Source organism: Nilaparvata lugens, chromosome X (assembly GCF_014356525.2).
Source record: "Nilaparvata lugens isolate BPH chromosome X, ASM1435652v1, whole genome shotgun sequence".
NCBI classification, from domain to species: Eukaryota; Metazoa; Arthropoda; class Insecta; order Hemiptera; family Delphacidae; genus Nilaparvata; species Nilaparvata lugens.
The window spans coordinates 98926829-98944989 of record NC_052518.1 but is presented as its reverse complement, the minus strand read 5'-3'; the positions used below and the strand labels follow the sequence as shown (position 1 = coordinate 98944989).

Below are 18161 nucleotides of genomic sequence, written 5' to 3'. Positions count from 1 at the left end.
TGACGTTTATTAAGATATATTGGAAGTTATTTAAAATTGAAGAAACTTGAAATGTAGTAAAAAATCCACTCTATTTCAATACCTACCTTTACTATATTTTACCTATTATTGTCGAAGCCTATTTCTTACATTTTGTAATGTTGTTTTATGGCAAATAAAATTATTGATTCTTCAAATCAAATTTATTTATCCTTAATGATGGTTATAAAGTTAGAAACTTAAAGTATAAAATACATAACATAATAGTTAGATATACAGTAGGTAGTATAAGTAAGATTAAATATTATATAAGGAGGTTAAAAAGGTTAAAAAAAACCTGAGCGCTGAGGCTGAATCTTGATTCTTGAGTCTTAAATAAAGATTATTATTTTACAAGAGCATGCTTTCGTGTGTGCTCATTTTTTGACATCATTTCAAGTCTCTTCAATTATTTAAAATCCTATAAGAACTAAAACATTGAGGTGGAACATAATTGCCAATTGCTCAGTGAAGAAAAACGCTTGAAAACTGCACTAAATAACATGAGCAATCAAAGCGTGAGCTATATACGTGATTTGAATGTCTCAACTATGCAGAACAAAATCATAGAAGTTCTCCGTTATAATAAAATAAAACAAACATTTTCACTTTTTGTGTAGTTGAGAAGTTGATATTGTGGTAATTATTCATATTGAATAAAAAAGACTGAGAAATTGTCAAACATTTTGGTTTCTAGAATAAAATATCCAGGAGGGTGTAACTCGTTTTGCAGTACATTTTCAATTTTTGTGTAGTTGAGAAGTTGATATTGTGGTAATTATTCATATTGACTGAAAAAGACTGAGAAATTGTCAAACATTTTGGTTTGTAGAATAAAATATCCAGGAGGGTGTAACTCGTTTTGCAGTAAAAAAATTTTGTAAACGATTAATGCCTTTGCATATGATTTTTTATTCCATGAATATTGATGTGAGACTGATTTTGTTTTGTTTTTGATGTGTCATAAATGATGAAAAATTAAAACTCGTCTTCATCAAGCAAGAATAATATTGTTACAATGCCAAGGTTGTATACTGTTCAGGCCAGTTTCATTGTGCAGTAGTTTTAGTTTTCCATTCCCCACTACATAGTGCCAGAGGCAAGAAATATATTATTGCTTATAGTGCTGAGTAGGAGATTTTAGCTTGCTATCTATTGTTCCTTCCCACTACTAGAGCCTTCCCTCGCTCGAGTCGAGTGCGGCCTGGGAATTGAGCTCAGTTGCAAAACAGATCCAATCGTCGACAGGTCATTGTTTGTCGTTTGGATAGTTTATCCATAATCAGCAACTCCTATTTGTTCAACTTGTTATTTTTGAATGTAACATCGTGAGAAATTCGTCCCATTACTATTGTAAATATATATTCGTTTCGTGTAGTGATTGAATCATAACTTGTGCTAGTGTAGTGATGAATTATATTGAAAAGTGAAGCCAACGCCCTTTTTATAGTGAATACTTCATCTAAATAATTTTAAAATAAAATAATGTGATTAAATAATTTTAAAAAGGGTACTTGTCCCAGTGTGAGGACTTGGGAACCAGACGGAAATCATAGCACCGCAGGTAGAGATTTGTTTTATCCCATCTTTTCAATTAATATTCTTTACTCCAATTAACCACATTTAAAACCTTGTTTATGACAAATCAGTGTAGTATATTATATGTGCGGCATCATAGTTTGGATTGGGGTAAGTGATTTTCCTATTCATTTTCCTGACTCTGCTGGTTTGTTGAATTGTTATAAAAAATATTGAAAACTAGCAGATAACCCGTGCTTTGCAAGGGTCTATTTTAAAACTTGACGTAATGAAATCCAGAAGAATTGAAAATAGGCCTATAAGATTCCTCGGGTTGATTAAGAATTTATAAGCAGCATTTCAAGTACAGTCCAGAAGTTCAGACGTGATGATGCGTCAAACATAATTTCCCTATCCTCTACACGTGTGTATACGTATTTAAGTCAGTTCTTTCCTCTATTATAGTATAGAAGATGATAGATAGATGGATATATCATCCATTTATCTATCATCTTCATTATTATAATAAAGGAAATGAATGAGAATAAATTTTGAAAGGTTTGAGATATCGATGTGCGGTTTTCACCATACCTTTTCTCTGGAAATCCTGTATCGGAATCATGTATCATATGACCACATTTCAATTAAAAAAATAAGTTGTATTCAAAATGGTAGTTCCAGAATGGCGGAAAAAATTTGGGTGCGACGGAAAACCTGTTTTTATCATTCGAAAAGGATCCCCAATCATACCTATCTTCTAATTTCCCTTTTAAGAGAAATGTTCTGCTGCTTCCTTACAACAACTGAAAGCATGACAAATAATTGAAAACTTGATGTAATCAAATATTGAAGAATTTAAAATAGGTTTATAACCATCCTCGGTTAAGCAAGAATCTATATGCAAAATTTCAAGTTAATCAGTCCAGTAGTTCAGACATGATGATGCGTCAAACATAATTTTCCTATACTACTTTACACCTGTATATAGGGTTGCCACCTTTTTTTAAGAAAAATAAAGTACATTGGTAATAACGGGCCTAAAAAATATAGTACATTAGGTTTAAATAAAGTACATATCATTTTACTTGTATATTCAAAAAGTCAGCATTCTGTGGCATTCATATATACTCACAAGAATACACATTATTGAGATGAATATCACTGATTACTATTAAAATCCATTATAATAAATTATTATTATAGAATAATTCGATTTATCCAAATAAGAACATAATAGCTTGGAAAGTTATTGATTACATACTGGTATGACGAAAAATAATCATAAATCATTAAAAAGATAAATTAATTTCATTTGTTACAAAGCACACGCTCATACAGAAGAATTGTTTAATATAGTATCATGAAAAAAAACATAATTTATGTTATTTAATCCAAAAAGTTTTAGAGTTGGTCTTATAAATTCAAAATGTAAGTTATACTCCTTGAAAAAATGCATTATATTGTTACTCTGCAACAATTTAATAAACTCTAGGCTATTGCAAAATAATTTGAGATACACAAGATTAAGAAATTTAATGCAAAAAATTGCACTCTGGCCAAAGATATGTGTACTCCTCAAAATACAATTTTAAATGATTTATTAAAAACATAAAGCACCCTTTATTTATAAATTATGAAATATTTTAAAAGAACGACCGGTTTCAGCTTATTTTAGCCATTTTCAAGTTCAACTGAAAAATGAATAAATAAATGAAAAAGTATTGACTAATTCATGTACATTATAAGACTATCCTCCATATTATGTTCTATTTCTTGGTTTGCATGATTTTATCAAAAATGGGATTATCTAAATCGAATTGAATGATATTTATTAGTTTATTACTATTTCATTTTGCTGTAGTGTAGATAATATGAAATCTTCATTTACATTAATTAAATAATTAAATGCTTTTAATAATTACTGCTTTTGCTTCCAACGTTTAAAATCTTCATATTAGCATTCATATCAATATATTTATGGTTTTCTTCTATCAAGTGTTCCACAAGGCTGATTATTGAGTATTATTTTTTTGATTTTAGAGCTTGAATTTGCTCCTGGAAAACATAAATAAAGGGTGCGTTATGTTTTAATAACTTTTATAAGTAGCCCATGCAAATAAAGTAATTTTGAATGGATATTCAAAATACAATACATGAATATAATGGAATACAAAATGAGTTCAATAATGAATTTTAAATTTAATAAAAAATGTAATAAAATTAGTTATTCTTGAAAATATATTTCTTATTGCTTTTGGCCTCATCAATAAATAATTGTTACTGGTGAAGAGTTACAAAGCGTCTTTGCAATCAACATTCAAATTGAAATGAATCATTGATTCATTATTTCTTAGATTTAAAGATGCTTTGCTCCTCTCATCTCTCCACTTATCATTCATCACCGAAAAACCATTTCCACAAATGCTGAAGTGGCAGGGATAGAGAGTAAATATGAAACCACTTTCTACAAATTCTTGAACTCATCATCATCACATGCACTGAAAAAATGTAGCCAATATTTAGTTAAAATCTGACAGTCTCCGCCACTCTACTAACCTAAAATGCTTTGATTTCCTCGTACTTTAATGTACCTTTATTACATAGAACTTTATTGAGCAAAATTAAGTATTTTTGCGTACTTTATCTTGCTTACAAAGTATAAAGTACAAGACCTCCAAATAAAGTACAATACTTTATTATATAGTACGGGTGGCAACCCTACCTGTATACGTGTATAATCCAGCTCTTTAATATAATAAAAAAATTTAATTCCGACCATATGATTTGGTGATTTTTTTATGAAATCGTATGTACTATTAATGAAGTTTGAACATTAATTCTGAAAAATCTAGAAGGAAAATTGAAATTTGGGCTTCCAGGTGCACGAGATTGATATTTTTAGAATCTATGTTCAAAATTAGGAGATCTAAATCATTCCCGTTTTTCCGGTATGCAATCCACAAGTTGACATGTTGTGATGCGAACACACGAACAAACACAACCCTACTCTCTCTTATTATATAGACAAGCACTGGTTTGCTGAATTGGATTTATAGATGTGTTTGAGAACAAAGGGTTAATTCGTATCATACAGTCCAACCTCTATTTTTAATTCTGATTTTCACCTCTTTAAAGAGGCTGGATTGTGTGACATGGAAAAAAAGACTTAGTGAGTTCCTCAAAGGAAGTATGTGAATTTATTGAAACAAGAGACTCAGACTGGCAGTGAAAAATATACTGAATCTATTTTTGAAACAACAAGTAGTATTAATAATGAATTATGCTCTTTATAGTTACCAAACAATTGTAATATTTCTTCGACAACAATTACTGTTCTTGAAGAGTATGTAATAAAGAGTTTTGACTATTGACTATTAACCCAAAAAACCAGATGAAACAAGCCTATGGATTCGTAGTTTTTGTAAAATTATTTTGTTTCTATCGGGCCTGGATGCTTGATCCAGATAGTATATCTTGTTTTCTTACTGAAAATACAACTTTGGCTATCGCGTTTCAATATATTTTCAATTGTAATTCGTTTTACTTCATAATAGTAAAAAATTTTTTTTTAGTTTTATGCAAGCGTATTATCGTGAGGTCCACGTTATAATGGCAGTGTTTGATTAGCAATGGTACTGCTATCCTTGTCTATCATTTAACAAAGCGGATAGCGCTATCTCTTTCTCGCATTGCTCTGTTGCCAGATCGTCTTTTAACAATGTAGACTCCAGTAATTATAGTGAGGTCCACGTTATAATGGCAGTGGAGAAAGATAGGATAAAAACGTTGCCGATCCTCTGTCTTGTCAAATGAGTCCTTTCCTTTAAAGTTTAACCTTTGCTTTGAGCTTTGATCTGCGAACACCGTTTTATTTATCACTGTTATGTCTCATCTTTTATTTTTCATTTTTTCCCTCTCTTGTCATGAATTATGTTGAAAAACATTGTTCGCTGTTGATAGTATTGTCTATCAAGACAGCTTAGCTTGCATTCGTCAAATTGTTTTGTCATTTATTCCATTGTTCATTGTTCCTGTCCATTGTTCGCTGTTGATAGTATTGTCTATCAAGACAGCTTAGCTTGCATTTTCCCAGAGACAAGAATTATAGCTTATCCTGTGATAGATAAGAAATATACCTTATTCTTTGAAAGATAGCTTATGCTTATCCTTTATCTATGATTATACAGAGTGAGTCATATGCATGGGAACCCTTCAATAAGCTGGAGACTGTTGTAGATAATTATAATACTGTAACTTTCAGGATAAGTTACTGGTCAAATACTCTACCTTTTAACCTTTATGTATTGAAGCTTTATGATTTTTAAATTAAAAATCGAAAGCTGGATAAAGACAGAAGATATATCATACCTAAAATATTTTAATTTGATGTACATATACTGTCTTCCTCAGTTCCTCTGAATTTATTATTAGTAGGGCTATACTCCCAGATTAATTTTCTCTCTCTGAGTTTAAGTTTTATTTTTTGTGTCACGTGTACTGTATTGTATTGTTTTTCTAATTCTCTCTTTGCTTACAAAAGGAATTGCATATATGCTACAAATGAATTACATTATGTTACTAAATGGATTACATATGTACAGTGAATTGTAGATTAATAATTACATGAATCATCTCTTTTTCTTTTGAGTTTTTAAATTATTATGAATTCATTCTAGTTTTTCTGCTCTTAGTATTTCACTCTTAGTACGGTACTTCTTCTTTTCGGATTGAAATTTTATTTTTTTTTCTAGTTTTTCATACATTCCATATGTTTCTTTTTTCTTTATTATATTTTTTCTATTTTCGACTGAATCTCAAGCCACTAATTATAGCCGACTGATTACTCGTTGCCATCGCTCAAACTACCTACTTAGTTTTGCTGGTAACGCCAATGATAATATTATAATCGATTTTTAAATGGAAAATATTTTAATTTTAAGTTTTTGCAATGTATTGTATATGAAAATTTTTATATTTTTCACATTTGTAAAGTTTGTTTAATGATTTTGGCAATAAATATTTCTTTCTTTCTATGTAAATTTTCAAATAAATAAATATTTTTGACGTACAAATGATTTTCAACCCCTCATAAGGGGGTGACTTAGGGTTTGTAACTCGAATATTTTATATGTAAACACCCATTGCGTGGTACATCATTTTTAAGGCCTTTTCAAACCAAGAAAGATTACATCAATAACTATGTTCTGTGATACTTTTATCCAAAATAGCGACTTATTGAAGTTTTAGTTTTTTAAGAAATGAGGGGTTTTAACTCAAATATTTTGAATGTAAATACCCATTGTGTGATACATCATTTCAAAGGCCTTTTCAAAACGAGAAAGATGATATAAAAAAAATTGTTCTATGATACTTTGAACTTTATCAATTATTTCCTTAAAAACTAAAACTTAAATCAACCGTCATTTTGGATACAAGTATCATAGCAAATTTTTATTTATGTCATCTCTCCTGTTTTAGAAAGGCCTTAAAAATGATGTACCACACAATGGGTGTTAACATTCAAAATATTTGAGTTACAACCCCTCATTTCCTTAAAAACTAAAACATCAATCAGCCGCCATCTTAGATACAAGTATCTTAGAACATTTTAATTGATGTCATCTTTCTTGTTTTGAAAAGGCCTTTCAAATGATGTACGACATAATGGGTGTTTACACTTAAAATATTCGAGTTACTACCCCTAAGTCACCCCCTTATTGGGGATTGAAATTCAGTTGTACGTCAAAAGGTAGAGTATTTGACCAATAACTTATCCTGAAAGTTACAGTATTATATCTACAACAGTCTCCAATTTATTATAGGGTTCCCATACATATGACTCACTCTGTATAAATGGTCAATGAAAATCGTTCATCATTATTAGTTTGTTTTGAAAATTTTTTATTATCCCAAAATGAGTGGAAAATCGATTAAGCTCAAAAGAGCAAAATTGGAACGGCTGTTCCAACGTATTCAGCGCACCTAAGGCTTGCAATTAAATATAAAAAAGCTGCTGAACAATTTCTAATTCTCTACAATTCTATTCTCAAAACAGTTTACGAGTATGAAGCGGTCGAATTGTCAATTCAAGAATTTGAACTTGAATTGGATGCTGATTATGTTCCAAAGTTATGCAGCTAATGGAAATGTATGAATATATCGAATCTGTTGCTTTCCAATTGAACAAATCTAGTGCCCTCGAAAATGAGTAACGTACCTTCATGTAGAGTGGTACCTTCCAAACCGTTTGAGCATTGTGGTGTCGATTATCGTGGACCTATCAGAATTACTAGTGTTGTATTTTCTGTAACTACGATATATTGCAGTTAGATTTAGTTATTACAATTAATTATTTAATTCCAACTGAAAGTTTTATTTATGATTATTTGTTTGCAAAAGATGTAACGTTGTTGTATGATTTGAATTTTTTTACCCTGTTATCATGGATAATAAAAACCAATTTGATTTGATTAAGTAATAGGAGGTGATTAATAAGATGATTAATAAAGTGATTAATAAAGGTGATTATTAAGGTGATTAATAAAGATGGCTCCGGCGTCGAAATCCGTTCATCTTCAAATCGTACATTTATCTGTTTGTTTGCATGGCTACTAAAGCCGTGAATATTGAATTGGTTACCGATTTATCAACTCCCATGTTTTTATCAGCCTTCCGTCGTTTCTTGTCTCGCCGTGGTCCTTGTAAAGTTATGTATTCCGATTGTGGCACAAATTTTGTCGGTGCCCAGGAGCAACTGTTGAAATCATCACAGTTCGACTGAATTCCAGAACACTCTGACAAATGAATTAGAAGAGTTTCGGATTAGAAATTTTTCTCTCCTGGTTCTCCTAATTTTGGTGGAATATGAGAAGCCAATTTGAAATGTGTCAAGTCTAATTTGGTACACAACTTCTCACATATGAAGAGTTGAATACTATGTTGGTCCAAGTCTCCATAGCGGGCAAAGATTGTCTTTTTGCTGGTGATGCCTAGATTTTATATTTTATTTTAATTTTATTCAAGTATATGTATGAGTAATTATGTCTATTTTATTATATTTTTAATGATATATCATATTATGAAGAGTTTGTAATATGTTTCGTATATTCTAATTGGCAATAAATGAAATTGAAATTGAAAGTGAACGATTGAATTGAAAGTGTTCAATTGAAATTGAACGGTCTTGAGACCGTTGTATCCGTTGAGCAAAGATCCACTCGCTCTGACTCCTGCGCAGTTCTTAAAACTGACACCCCTGGAGGATTTCCCCATAAAAGATGTGTCTGAGACTCCAATGAATCGGCTCACTCGATATGAGTTGTTCGACCAATTGGTTCCGTCTTTTTGGAAACGATGGAGAGTAGAGTATGTACATGAGTTGCAAACTCGTAAAAAGTGGACCAAGATGTCACCTTCCCTTACCGTTGGTACTCTAGTAATTGACGATCAACCTAATTTACCCCAGGAGCGAGGTGTGACTTTTTGGCTCAGTCATCTCCAGGAACAATTCAGTTTAAAGTTTGAATGAAAGCTGCACCCCCTCCCCTACTTTAAAGATAATGTTTCATTTTGGACGATTATTTATCGAGAAAGATGTCATCTAGTATAAGATAAGCCTACTATTCAAAATCCTAGAGTTGAAAAGTCTAGAACTTGGCTAAATCTCAAGCTCGGAAACTGGCCCTCAAATTAATTAAATGAAATTCTTTATTCTTTATTGATTCATACAACAAGTTCATAATCAAAAATGACAGGGATAGAGAAAAATAAGGTAACCTTGTGCTATTCCTCTCCCAGATTTAGATAAGGTTACACATAGTCCGAAATTGGTTGTCTTGTAGTTCTTCAATTCACTAAATTTTCAGTTGAATGAAAAAGACTGAGAAATTGTGAAAAAACCACTGATTTGTTGATAATTAGAAAGACCGGTTTCGGTTATTACACCATTGTCAATCTCTGATGAGTTTATCAGAGATTGACAATGGTGTAATTTTTTGTGTTTTTTGACAATTTCCCAGTCTTTTTCATTCAATATGAATAATTACCACAATATCAACTTCTCAACTACACAAAAAGTGAAATTTTCAGTTCTTAATTATTTTCGCAAAGTAAATTTTTAAATTTAGATGCTTTAAAACCAAACATAGAAGAAATAATGACGATAATTATCGATAACAAATAGCAAACAAATTAATTATCGTACTGGTGCGGAACAGTGGAATCGCAGAAAATAGCGATGTCTTTGACCGCTTACTCCACCATCGTTTACGGGGAGCGGGAGAGTGATGATGCAGAAGAGTGGTGGTAACCAATGCTAAATAGCATTACTGGAATCGCATATTTTTGAGAATCACATTGAACGGAAGGAACTGATGATGCAGTAGTCTACTGTATTCAAGCTTGGCGCGCTCGCAAAAAACGTTTCTCTTTTGGTTTCTTCACCTTTATTTGTATTTATTTTAAATATTTTCAATTGAATAATATCATAGAGAAACAATAGCGTAAGTTATGCTATCGTTATCGTAAGTTATGCTTATGCCATCGTTTTTCTATGATAATATATACATTACATATCAATTTCAGTCCAGTCATCGGCGAATCCAGAGATGACCGGATGCCTCGCCTTTGATTTACCCGCATTGCAATATCCTATCGATATCGTAGAAGAGGTCTTTCCAGGAGCCGATGGCCTGAGTAAATAAACCTATAGGGTTTCGTAGTTTTTGTAACATATACACTTTAAAATAATGTATCGTTCTGGTGCCAACACACACTCTGTGTTTACTATATTCTTCCTTTTCCAATGCTTTTCAAAAATCTATTTTTCAATGTTATTGATCATATATAATTTTATTGCAGGATGTTACAGAGCGTTTCAAAAAATCAGAACTCAGATTGACTCAATCAGCTGAGGAATTGATACTAAATGCAATTGTTGAAAAAAAAGTATCAAATCCTAATTCTGTTTTGAGACGTAGAATCGCCAGAAATGATACTCTGGCAGAGGAACAATTCATGAGGTGAGTGTTGACCATTATTCAACTTCAACTTTATTTAAATTTTTAACTTTATTCAACTTTTATTATTTTAATTATTCTACTTTTGACCATTATTCTGGGTTGCACCTAGCATCAGCTGATTAGTCTTGATTACCTTATTCAGTTCTCTTGCTTATAAGATAACACACATTTGATTCACTATGTACTATTGATTGATTGATTGATTGAGTACTTTATTCATGTATATTACAATATATACAGGCTTATACTTTTATATACAATAGCTTACAATACAGCAAAATTATAAATGAATTTACATAATATAGACTAAGAAAATAATTATTGAACGGTATATGATATGAAAAAGCAATTTGTAAAATAATAACTATAGATAATTATATTGTTATGCATCTACATGAATTGGCGGAGCTTTGGACATATCAATGTCCATTCTTCGGAAAGAATATTAAAAATATCCTCCCCACTAACTCTCTACCAAAAAAAAATCTATCAGAATTTTCAAAAAATACTATCAGAGAATAATAGAGAACCAGTACTATGTTTCCACTACAGTGTACATTAATTAGTAACCATTCTTTATTGATTGGTTGATACATAGAATAAGTACATGATAGGGAGAGAAACATTAAGGTAACCTTGTGCTATTCCTCTCCCAAATTTAGATAAGGTTACTCATAGTCCGAAATAGGTTGTCTTGTTGAAAGTGTTTGTTATTGGGTTTGAGGACGAAAAAAGAATAATGTTTTTAGAGAACAGTATAATGATTTGAATAGTAAAACTATGAATATTATTATGTAACACTTGTAGTTGCTCACTTCACAAAATTTTCATTCCTTAACCAGATTTGAAGTTTAAAGACTTTTTTCATGTCCAGTTTTAAATTTAAAACTTATATTTGAATTTAAAAGTTTTATATTATGCTCAAATGATCGTCCACCATCTCTACCGTTTATCATTTTTTTTGCTTTAGTAAAATTATTCTGACAGTGAATGAAATATAGTATGATGATAGGCTGGAAATCAAGTAGTTGATTGATCAAAATGAAATTAATTATTATTAAGCTGCATTTACACCAAAGTTATTAATAAAATGTTAACTATAATCCTTAATCCTGATAAGGATAATCATAATCCTTATAGATTCCATTAGATTGAACGAAACTTGACAAACACATATGCACATCATGTGTATGATAAGTTATGTTCAATCTAATAGAATCTTTAAGGATTAAGTTATCAACATTTTGTTAATAACTATGGTGTAAACGCAGCTTAAATTTGCTATTTCATTAAATGGATAGAATAAATTAATTACTATTATTTTACTATTTCAGTGAATTGAATAGTAAATGTGATATTATCACGATAGTATCATCATAGACTGAAAATCAAGTAGCTGATTGGTCGAAAAAAATGTATTTGAAAAAAGATGTCACTAAAAGTAAAATGTCACTTGCTATTCTCAGCTATGTACTCGCATGGATACAATCAATCGCATGGGATCTCTTAAAACTATCTAAACATCAAGTTCTCAAAATAATAATAATTTGTAGTAGTCTGGATTTGCTTGCATACAACAATGACAGTAAACAGAGAAAATATAATACTCACGAGTTCTAATATTGGATTCAGACCGGCTGAGCGAGAATGAATAATATCGTTAGATATCAATGGGAATTATATTTTTACTGCGGTGTAGAATCCAGCTTTGATGGAGACGACAGGTTGAAACCTATTTTACTTCTTTCATTCAATAATTTTCTAACCTATACTCTGTCCAATTTCGCATGAGCTCTGAAGGATTAGGCAGACCCTCGCTCCCCCACGCGCAGGCACACACGCCCGGCCTACCTGCGCCATTGATATACTAAGTATACAACGTAGTATACAGGTAGGCAGACCGTCCCTTTACTCACACACACAAAAGGAGACTGCGCTTGTGTGTGTGGGTAGTAGGAGGATCGGCCTAATCATTCAGAGCTCATGCGAATTTGGACAGAGTATAATAAAATTTTCAATGAAAATAAGATTAAAATATTAGAAATAGAAAGAAATACACAATAAATTTTAAGAGAATGAATTGAGTAGAAACTATGGTTTGTTCAATTATTGTAATTGGACAAGTGGAGGAAGCCTAACCCATTTTTTGAACGGTGTCATCGTCATCACCTAGGTTTGGAAGAAAACATAACACAAGGATTGCCCTACAGTGAGGTCCACGTTATAATGGCAGTGTTTGATTAGCAATGCTATCCTTGTCTATCATTCAACAAAGCGGATAGCGCTATCTCTTTCTCGCTTTGCTTCGTTGCCAGATCGTCTTTTAACAATGTAGAATTAATAATAAATTAATGAACAAATATATATATATATATATATATATATAATATATATATATATATATATATTATATATATATATATATATATATATATTTCATCTTAATTATGAAAATCGATTATGAAATTATTAAAAATATAATATTTATTGCTTAATAAAATATAATTGATTATTTGAAACTAGAATGAACAGTTAGGGCTTTTCGGTACACTTTTTTTATTTAAATTGGATAATCGTTTTCAATATAATTGTTAAGATCATTATAAGAGTGAGGAAAAGTGGTAACTGAAATTTTTAAGTGGTCTAATAAGCGAGTTATGGGTTGTTGAAGTGCTAACTGTGTTTTCTTTCCAGATCATAAACGGTTTCGACTATATTAACAGAACTTCTCTTAAAAATTCAAAAAATGTATCTTTCTAAACTGAAACATTTTATTCCCCCCATATCGTTTCAACGAAAAACTTTTACAATATTTCCATTAATAAATAAATCCTTAGTTTAAATAATGAAATTAACGTTTTGGAAGAGAGTTAGTGGGGAGGATATTTTTAATATTCTTTCCGAAGAATGGACATTGATATGTCCAAAGCTCCGCCAATTTATGTAGATGCATAACAATTTAATTATTATCTAGAGTTATTATATTACAAATTGCTTTTTCATATCATATACAGTTCAATAATTATTTTCTTAGTCTATATTATGTAAATTCATCTATAATTTTGCTGTATTGTAAGCTATTGTATATAAGTGTATAAGCCAGTATATATTGTAATCTACATAAATAAAGTACTCAATCAATCAATCAAAAAATCGTTCATAAATAAAAAAGTAACATATTTTGTAATTCGATAACTTGTTTATTTTGGCATAAATCGCGAAGAAACGCTTATTAGAACAAAGCCAATGATATAATGAATGTATTAAAAAACCTCCAATGGAAAGTTCGAAACCGTTTATACAAATAAAAATAAATTTTGTTTCCATTAATATACAAATAAACAATCAATAAAATGTACATAATATTCAAAAATACAATATATTAAATTCACTACAAATGTAAATAAATAAATTGCATTTTTTCGGAAATTATCCTACTCAACTATGGGAAACCCATGTTCTAGAGCAGGTGTAATGATCTGGAAAGAAAACGGAGTTAGCACTTTCAACAACCCATAACTCGCTTATTAGACCACTTAAAAATTTCAGTTGCCACTTTTTCTCACTTTTATAATGATCTCAACAATTATATTGAAAAATATTATCCAATTTAAATGAAAAAAGTGTACCGAAAAGCCATAATATTACATCAATAAACCTGTATCAGCTATCGTCTATAGCATTGACAAGACTGAGGGTCAGCAACGTTGTTTTCCTATCTTTCTTCACTGCCATTATAACGTGGACCTCTCTATAGTATTTTATGTACCATAAAATTAAATATATATGTTATACATATGGTCCCAAATATATGTAGTTTCTTTGCCCAAATGTAGTGTTCATCCTTGGTACTATTAAATTCGTGTTTCTCTGCCTTGTTTGATGGTTTATAGTTATGATCTGCCAGTCTTATGTGTTCGTTGTTTCTCCTCATTCGCGTGATGATAGCCTAGTGTTGTTGTTACATAAATAAATTAAAATGTATTCAATTATTTCTAGACTTCAAGAATTTGTTGCGAGATTGCCTGATGAAATTCGCAGTGATATATCTCCAGTGTTGCCGCCCATCTATTGTCACTTGTATCTGGATGCAGTGACGAGGGGAGTTCGTATAGCAAAGCACAACATTATTAGAGAGTCTTTGGTCGCTGTGGGGCGGAAGAACCCTTTCCTGCATCTGATCGATGAACTCCCTAATATTAAAACAGCCGACGATATTGCATCGAGACCAAATGTGAAATTGTTCAGGTAACAATCTCAAATTTAAAAACTCTATTGTGATTCTTAACTCTTAAATGTTGTCAAGTGATTCATACTTTAAGGCTGTGCAAAGGCTAAAAATGAACTTTGTACTCGTGATATTTTTCAAAGTTTTTCGACTTGTATATCATGAAGCTATCAAAATGAAAAAGTTTTCTCAGAAAAACATTTTTTTCTGATCATTACTTTTTGAGATATAGCGCCCAAAGTTTAAATTTTTGGGACAGAACATTTCAAATTCGGTAAGAGATAAATCCATGAGATTTAGAGAATAGATTCTTCATGGTAAAACAAAAAGTTTTTCAATTTTCAAGATAGTTATTCAATTTACAAAAAATAACCAGAAATAACTTTTAGTAGAGTTATTTTTGGTAAATTGAATAACTTTTTCAAAAATTGATATTTTCAGAAAATTTTTGTTTTACTAGATCAAAAATACTATGAAGAATCCATCCTCTAAATCTCATGGGTTTATTTATATCTTACCGAATTTGAAATATTCTGTCCCAAAAATTCTAACTTCAGGCGCTCATATCTCAAAAAGTAATGATAGGAAAAGAATGTGTTCCCAAATAACTTTTTCATTTTGATAGCTTGATGATGTACAAATCGAAAAACTTTGAAAAATATCACGAGTAGAAAGTTTATTTTTAGCCTTAGCACAGCCTTAATTCATCTGAAATGTTCATCGTAATGTATGTTACCATAAATAAAAATATAAATCTCAGTACCCTTTTAAATTATTTTGTCACAACATGTTTCCGACATTCAAATCAAAGTTTATTCATCAAAAACAATTACAATACAAATAAGAATATTATAACATTTAATACAATTAAAACAATGAAGTTTTATGCATTGAATGATTTCTCAATAAGCATAGATTATTCAATGAATAAATATATACCTCACTATAAATTATATGTGTTGGGGTCAAAGTTAAAGTTGAATGTTAAAGTTATTAGTTGCTTGCTTGTTGCGTGTTATAATTACTATTTACAAACTTCATTCACTGATATGGGATTAAAGGTTTTTATATTGAAATTAGTAACAAATTATAATACAAACAAAATTATGAAATTAGTAGATAAACATCAATGTTCTATGAAGGATAATAATTATTAGAAAGTTAATTTAAAAAATGTAAAACTAGTAAAGGAAAAGAATGAAGAATAAATAGTTTCAATAATTACAGTCTAACTAAATTTTCACAATTTTCTACTCCAATATCAACTAACCAGGAAAATAAACTTTTTTTGAACTTGTGTCTATTGAATTCTTCCCTAATGTTTCTTGGTATCTAATTGTAAGTAAATTCTTGGTCCCAAATATATGTAGTTTCTTTGCCCAAATGTAGTGTTCATCCTTGGTACTATTAAATTTGTGTTTCTCTGCATTGTTTGATGGTTATGATCTGCCAGTCTTATGTGTTCGTTGTTTCTCCTCATTCGCGTGATGATAGCCTGGATGTAGAGTTTTCTTACACTCAGTACTCTACTGTCCTTGAAAAGAATGTTCGTGGGGAATCGATTCTCCATGAAACCTATTATTTTTAGTTTTCGTTTTTGAAGTTTATAGAGAGGTTCAATATGTATAAAATTCGTTGCTCCCCAGATAATTATAACGTATCTTAAAATTGATTGCACTGAAGAAAAATAAACAGTTTTTAATGTCTAATTTACATTGATGCCATTTTATAGGGCACTGAGATTTATATTTTTATTTATATTAAAAGTAGCCCTAAAGAAAAAATACAATAAAATGGTACATGCTAGTAATAAAACTTCAACTAAAATTTGTTAGTAATAACTTGGGATGGCCAATAACGACAGGACATGCATGTTGAGCATGCACATGCCATCAGCGAGAGGCTTCGAACAAAAAAGTTTGTTAAAACTCAGAATTGACTTGATGTAATTGAACTGAAAATTTTATTAGTTCTTGCTATATTATCCTTCAACATTTCATTTGTTAGGCTCAACTCACACTTATGCGACTCAAATCGAGAAGAGACTGTGACTCTAGTCTCTTCTCGACGCAGCATGTGTTTTCAAATGGTGACACTCAGACCAGTCGACTCTAGTCTCCGCGACCTCACGACTGTGTGACTGAGTCGAGCGTCGACTCAACATGTTGGTCGAGCCTTGACTTCAGTTGCGTCGTACCGTGCATTTTTAATGAAAGTGTGGTCATGTTTTATGAAAGTGATGTTTTATCAATTTAGATGAGACAATAATAAGAATTAGATAGACAATATATTCATAATAATTATTATAAAATTTGTTACATGCCAAGTAGTGACGAATTAGATCTTATATTTTTAATAAAGTAAGGTTAGAAAATGGAGTAGCATGGAACTGAAGTAGTGACCATGAGCAAGAAAGTCGTAAGGTCGAAAGACTGTGGAGTATCCTCCACTGGAGTCGTACGATTTGAGTCGAGCTAGTGTGAGTTGAGCCTAAGTCTGGAAGATCGGGTTCAATATATTTTGTCACTATTTCAGATCTATAGATTGCTGATTTTTATACTTTGCTTTTTCCATTGATTCTCAATTCCAATCATTTATCACAATTCCTCAGGTTTCTAGACATTCTAGGCATTGCATTACTACTCAGTGAAAACATTTTATATTCTCTTGTTCCCTTTCAAAAAGATTTAGGACCGATTTCCGAGCTCGGAATTTAGCAAAGTTCTAGACTTTAAACAGGTGGAGTCAGAAAATTGGCTTTCCGAAACGGGGCGTGATCGTAGTTTTTATGATGATCTTTATTATCTCATTTCTATAATTGGAAACGTTTTTCCTTGACGAAATAAAACATTCCTGAATAATTCAAAATAGCTGAAACTTTACACTATTTTCGTTTTATTTTATTTTGTGTTCAATTTTCTAGTTTTTCGAAATTTAATTTAAACCGTGGACTACGACTACGCCCCGTTCCGGAAAGCCAATTTCCTGACTCCAGCTGTTTAAAGTCTAGAATTTAGCTACATCCCGAGCTCGGAAACCGGCCCTTGTAATTCATTAGAATACAATATTTTTCTTATGACACTGAATACAACATTTGAACTAAACAATTTTTGTGTTTTTACTTAATGAATCTTATGCTTCTATTTCTAGGTCAAAGAAACATGAAGTGGGAATGCCCTATAAAAGTATATTAGTCATGAGGAATTTCCTTTCGGAAAAGAAGTTCGTTAGCTTACTTACGGTTAGTATTCAATTACACTTCACATTAAAATAAAAAGCTGGTATTCTTAACATGGGATTCCAATCTATGGTGTTCGAAATTAGGTTTTCTATATTATGTCTTCCAGTTGTTGTGATCCAGTTTTTAACGGCGTATT

The 18161-nt window shown here is 30.9% G+C and overlaps 1 protein-coding gene across 4 annotated transcripts in view; it reads left to right on the top strand.

The window, feature by feature from the left end:
• The window catches only part of LOC111059090 (TAF5-like RNA polymerase II p300/CBP-associated factor-associated factor 65 kDa subunit 5L), a 67489-nt gene that overhangs the window by 7682 nt on the left and 41646 nt on the right, over positions 1-18161 (top strand). For 2 of the 4 annotated variants that reach the window (XM_039442799.1, XM_039442800.1), the window contains exons 3-5: positions 10396-10556; positions 14556-14804; positions 17935-18025. In XM_039442799.1, the coding sequence (XP_039298733.1) occupies positions 10396-10556; positions 14556-14804; positions 17935-18025 (501 nt within the window). Of the gene's footprint in view, positions 1-1230; positions 1708-10395; positions 10557-14555; positions 14805-17934; positions 18026-18161 lie in introns of those variants that run through there. The other 2 variants (XM_039442802.1, XM_039442801.1) reach the window with 2 other exon arrangements.